This window comes from Aplidium turbinatum, chromosome 3, assembly GCF_918807975.1.
Source record: "Aplidium turbinatum chromosome 3, kaAplTurb1.1, whole genome shotgun sequence".
Taxonomy (NCBI): Eukaryota; Metazoa; Chordata; class Ascidiacea; order Aplousobranchia; family Polyclinidae; genus Aplidium; species Aplidium turbinatum.
The window spans coordinates 25280395-25286394 of NC_137474.1; the positions used below are offsets into that span (position 1 = coordinate 25280395).

Below are 6000 nucleotides of genomic sequence, written 5' to 3' on the forward strand. Positions count from 1 at the left end.
TCAAATGAATTGAGCTGCGAACTAAGAGTAATAACTACAAATTTCGGCAAATTTATGACATCTGAAGATGTGCAATCATTTTTGGTACAATACAAGCTTTCAGATAATACCGTATACAAAATGCTTTAATGGGAAGCTTTTCAAAGCCGAAACTCATCAAAACGATTGTACGCTCTACAATGGTTCAGGAGAGGCTCGCCTAGTTAGCAAATCAGTTATTTTGTAAAATACATAGGTACCGTAGCCTATAATGTGTAAAAATTGTAATATTTTTGTAATGTAAAAAAGAGCTGATTTGAGGTGTACACACTCTAGATCAGGGGTGTACAACTTTTATTACAGGAGGGCCAGATATAAATATCTGGGTGAAACAACGGGCCGCACGTTTATTTAACATATGATTTCTAGTAGTTGCATGTACAAAAAAGTAGTTTTTTTGTTATTCATGTTATTCTTATGGCATTATTAGGGGTTATCTCCTTCCAAAAATAATAAGTTAACACGCATAAACGCATTTCTGAAGAAACTGCTTTTCAAATTTATTGTCACACCGTCTTTAAACAAGTTCAGTGAGAAAATTACAGCTGGCTTCTTTTCCCGACGACTTTTTCCAAATTTACTTTAATGGAAGTGCTCGCAATTCGAAGTCCATTTTCCAAGTGTTCGTCTGTCAGAACCGATCAATATTGAGATTTTACGACGCCCATTTTAGAAAAAAATTGTTGGCACAAATACGTTGAGCCATAAAGAGCCATTTTAGAAGCCATGAGTTTTTTCAAATGTGGAAAGTCATCTTGGTTGAGATATTTTCGGTAAAAATCGCCAAGATTCATTTCTAAATATTTTGCTTTCAAACACGTTGTCTCTTAAAGATCAATCAGTTCAAGTTGGATAGCCTATCAGCTGGTTTTTTGTCAATGTCTATGTTGAATGGCGAAGAGAATATCAAACATATGTTGCCTGTCCTTGCAAACACTGAGCCAGCTGCACTACGGCGCCAACGTGCTGTTCTTTCCCTGAGCCGTAAAACCCTAAACCCCAGCCACCTGCTACACGCTACCACGCTGAGATATCCACCAAAACAGCAGCTAAAGTCAAGAAAGCCATTTGAACGCGCTGCACAAGACCTTCGGGCAGCCTCTGGTGGAAGCCTTAGCAAACAATGGTGCCACGCGGCATGGTGTGAACAATGGTCAAGCAGCACATCCCCACTTCGCCAAGTATTCAGATCCCCGCCCGAGAACCAGCTGGGCCATGGCCTCTCTAGACTTGCCTCATCAAGTCGTAACCATTTGCTCACTGGTGTTGGACGCTATGGTGCAGACATGTTGCGCTGGGGCTTGGCAGAGAGTGCTGCTTGTGAGTGTAGTGAAATGCAGACGGCAGCCCACATTATCAAGGATTGCCGGCTATACAGACCACCTCATGGTATGGAAGGCCTAGTTTCTATCGATGACGACACCAGGCAGTGGTTAACCAACGGATGCTCTGACATATAGCGACAACACGAGAGAAGAAGAAGAAGAAACAAATGTTAATGAGATTTGAAGTCCTTGAAACGAGCCAAAAAATCATACAATAATTTTTCAAAATGGTCTGCAAATTCAGTTTTCTTCTCAAGATGTCTTTCACATTGTCTTTCAAAGTTGGAATGTGGAAAGGATTTCCTGTCTGTATGTGGGCTTTCCAAAGTCGTAATTTGTTCATAAAACCTTTTATGTGACCATTCATTTTATTCGCATGCTGATTTTTTTGCTGCAATCTTGTATTGAGATCATTCAGATGCGTAGTTATATCAACCAAGAAAGCTAGATTGCATATCCAATTTGTGTCTCCCATTTCAGTTATTGGGTGCCGTGTTTCAAAAATTCACGACTTCTTTCCGCAGTTCGTAATATAGTTGCAACATGCAGCCCTTGCATAATTATAATCAACGCACCTCGGAAAAGTACAGTAGCCTAGATCTTTATGTGCCGTGTTGAGATCATCCAGAAACTTTTGAAGCTGACGATGGTTGAGCCTTCGTGCTGGAATAAAATTTAGCCTACTTCCTTAATAACCGGGATCAAAACGTGTTTTTGCGCACAGATTTTTCTGGTGAATGATAAAATGAAAAATTGCTATGTCATCATCGATTTTTCTCTCCCTCAAGGCAGATTTTAAGAGACTTATGAATCCAATGCCAGTTACGGACATGGATCGAGCACCATCAGTTGCAATTCCGCATAAACTGGACAAGTCCAGTTCGAACTTGTCAAAAGCATCAATTACTTCAGTAAAGATGTCAGCCCCAGTTGTCGTGCCCTTCATTGACTGTAGTGACAGAAGCTCTTTCATTTCGTTCAAGTTTTTGTCCACTCCATCTATAAATATGGCAAACTGTGTTGTGTCCTTCTGGTTCACACTTTCTTCGATCGCAAAACTCCATGAAACAAAGTTCTTCACCTTATCCGTAGAGTAGGGTTACTCAACTAATGTCGATAAAGGTTCAGTTTGACAAGTTTAATATTTTTAGCGGTCCGGTGAATAGGTTATTTCACACGCAACCACGAAATTTAAATTATCTGTATCAAACCACTTTTTTAGGTAAAATGTAACTCGAATTGGATTTCTGAGAAAGTGTTGTGTGGGAGGCGAAGCCCACCAGAAACTAAGATAATCACAGTAAAGATTGTTTCCTCCCAGTATAGACACTTGTTTAAAGAAGCCCTGAAACGTAGCAATGAGATTATTCTTCCAAAAGCTCAAGGTCCACCGTCAACACCCAAAAGGTCCGGATTCGGACCGCGATCCGCCAGTTGAGTAGCCCTGCCCTAGAGTGTCATTAATATCACCAGCAAGATCATCGATACGCCTCGCTATCATCCACCGTGACAGACTTAGCCTATTTTCTCAAACTCACTCTTCATTTTAGGACACATTTCTTCTGCGACATCGATAAAACACTGCTTCACAAAATTACCGTCAGAATACAGTTTCATAATTTGAGCTATTCTCTGTGCAATTCTGTGCAATTCTGTGCCTCTAATCTACTGACGTTCCAAATAACTTAATATGATACAATCGGATTAGCGGTGGCCGGTGGGAGATTTCTAAAATGGTTAACAGAAGATGCGAAAATTGAACGAGGCTGTTTACCAGGCATTCAATTAAATAATATGAGATGTTCTACTGGTGCAAATTAAGCTAAACTATCACAACAACAAATTAAGCTAAACTATCTTGTGATAGTTTACCGTAGCTTAATTTGCACCAGTAGAACATCTCATATTATTTCATTTAGAAGATGCGAACTTTACAATAATCCACTTTACAATGAATTGCTCGCACGTAGCCTACCAGACTAAACTACATTATAAGCACGTTTCGCGGGCCGCACACAATTCAAAATTGGCACATCTTGGTGGGCCACACAATTTTTTTTCGCGGGCCACATGTTGCACACCCCTGCTCTAGATGATGGCTTGCAGTAGCTACGATGATAGCCGCTGAGATAACAGGTTGGGCCCGGTACTAAACGTAATCGGGGCGTTTTCAGAAAAAAACAAGACATCTCCAAAAGTTTTTCAGAGAATAAGTTGGATGTTTGTTTTGTTGGGAAGGACACCTGAGCTATCACAGTGCAAAAATGAAGACATTTACAAAAAAATTCCCGCCCTTTCAACAAATTTTTGGGTACGGTACCTAAAGGGATCCCGGTCTCTGATCTATAAGTAGTCTACTCACTAAACCACCAATGTCAATGCTAGTGGCTACGATATACACGAGTCTGACTATGCGCTCAACATGATGGAATTGGTAACGAAACTTACAAATAAAAAAGTAAGCATAACAAGTGAGAATACCATTTAATTGTGAACTGCTACTAACTGCTGTAAAGTGACTTAACCAACAACTACCTGAGTTATAAGAAACCGAAAAAACTCTTGTTGTTTGCTTATTACAGTAAAATGTTGAGCTGTGGGGCGCAGATATTAAAGCTTACCTAGGGTACAGAATAAGCTTGCGCCGGCCATGACTATCTAAGATACATACCTCTCCATTCTCGTAGACATTAGGGTGCCACAAGTGAGTTAAAAACCTAAAAGATGGAGGAGAATAAGGATAGTCTCCTGGGAATCGAATGTGAGCTTTAAAGTATCCTCCTTGGTAAAGAGTGCCAGGTGGTCCGAAGATGGCGACCTGCCAATCATAAAGATTGTTTTCGTCTACAAGTGCAATTTTGAAGCCTTCTACAGGTTCTTCTTGTAAACTTCGCAACTCTTTGACCAATGCCTTAGCAGAGCTGGCCATTGGCAGGGACATGGTCGTCCTTGTGTTTAAGTTTCACGCATTCCTGCGATGAGGCCTTCAATTTTATTCAAATCACTGAAGCTTTGCCACAGAAACTTACAAATACGGAAGCGTCACAAAGTATTATTGTCTACTCATTATGACATAACGGTAATTGATTTGCTAAGAAATACTTCAAACTTTACAATTGAACAAGTGAAAACAAATTAATTACCAACCAACAGGCTTGCCAGATTGGCCCTTTTTAGAGGCAGTTGGCCCCAAAAAAATTGTTTGACCCCTTGGCCCTTTGTTTTCAATATTTGGCTCTTTTTGGAAGCAGTTGATACATACTATTAAACTAAATCAAATATAGTTATTACTATCTGAAGCCTTTACAAATTGTTTCACCTAACGGATCATCATACTATTAAACTAGCTATTTAAATAAATGTCTTTCGGAAATTGAGACTGAAAAGTGTTATTACAATTTTTTAGACAGTGTTTAGCTGACAATGTTTATGCCAAAAATTCGAGTGGAAACACTGTAGAAGATGAAGATTTAGAATTGTTCTTGTAGAATGTAGACTATGTTGTTGTAACGTTATTGACGTTGTTAACGTTAATTATTATGTTTTATTAGCAACGTTATTAACATTATTGAACAATTTGGCTCTTTTTTACCCAGTTTGGCCTTTTTTTCGACATTGTTTGGCTCTTTTTCTCAAAAGCTGTCTGACAACCCTGATTTGGAATTGTTCTTGTAGAATGTAGACTGTGTTGATGTAATGTTGTAACGTTATTGACGTTGTTAACGTTATTATGTATTATTAACAACGTTATTAACGTTATTGAACGATTGGCTGTTTTTACCCAGTTTGGCCCTTTTTTCGACATTGTTTGGCTCTTTTTCTCAAAAGCTGTCTGACAACCCTGCCAACCAACAGTGGTGCCACAGCTAGTGATTTTTCACTAGATCTAGTGATTTCAAGACTGACCCAGTGACATAGTTACTTTTTGCTGTTTTCGGTGCAATCTAGTGATTTTTAGTCAAGTTAAGGTGAACAGGTCACTTTTTTTATATTTTAATAATAGAATTAAAAATACTGCTATAATAGTAGACAGGTGGTACCGTAAGTGGAGCAGTCTGATGGAAAGGGACATTGAGTCTGAGAACGATATTTCGTTACAACTTACACGAAGACCATTACAAAAGCCACCCTAACCATTACGGTACAAAGCTAAAGAAGATAATTGTTGTTGGTGGGAGCTGTGAAGCTTTGCTATTACAAGAACCTCTCAAAAACAATGAAGAGCAATTTCGTTTAGACATTCTTTTATATTTAGTGGAACTGTGTAAGCAAATCAAACAAAGATTTGATTTGTCAGATTCTTGTGTGTTAGCAAAGCTAAAAGCGTTGGATCCAAAAGTTGCTACATCAGTCACAGGAGGTGTGAGATTGATTGAATGATTGAATCTTTATCCTCGGACTGGGAAAGCTTCTTGTAGAGCTTAATCCTGGCAATTTCGCATACTTGTAGAGGCTTTGAATCACTGACGCAAGCCCGGTCACCGAGATTGACAGAGTGAAGTTTCCGATTGTTGAAGTGTTGTTGCCGGGGAATTATTCCATCCATTAAATGCCGCTGAATGGAGAGCAGTCCTTAGAATGTGTTGCTCAAGTTGCTCAACCAGCGCGGCTTGATCTTGAAGCTTCTTCGTTCCAG

At 39.3% G+C, this 6000-nt stretch overlaps 1 protein-coding gene across 2 annotated transcripts in view; it reads right to left on the reverse strand.

Moving 5' to 3' along the window:
- LOC145766209 (ubiquitin-conjugating enzyme E2 R2-like) overlaps positions 1-4349 on the reverse strand; it is an 81035-nt gene extending 76686 nt beyond the window's left edge. For both annotated transcript variants that reach the window (XM_082577874.1, XM_082577872.1), the window contains exon 1: positions 4036-4349. In XM_082577874.1, the coding sequence (XP_082434000.1) occupies positions 4036-4305 (270 nt within the window). In that variant the 5' untranslated portion in view covers positions 4306-4349. The remainder of the gene's footprint in view (positions 1-4035) is intronic.
- Positions 4350-6000: the final 1651 nt, after the last annotated feature.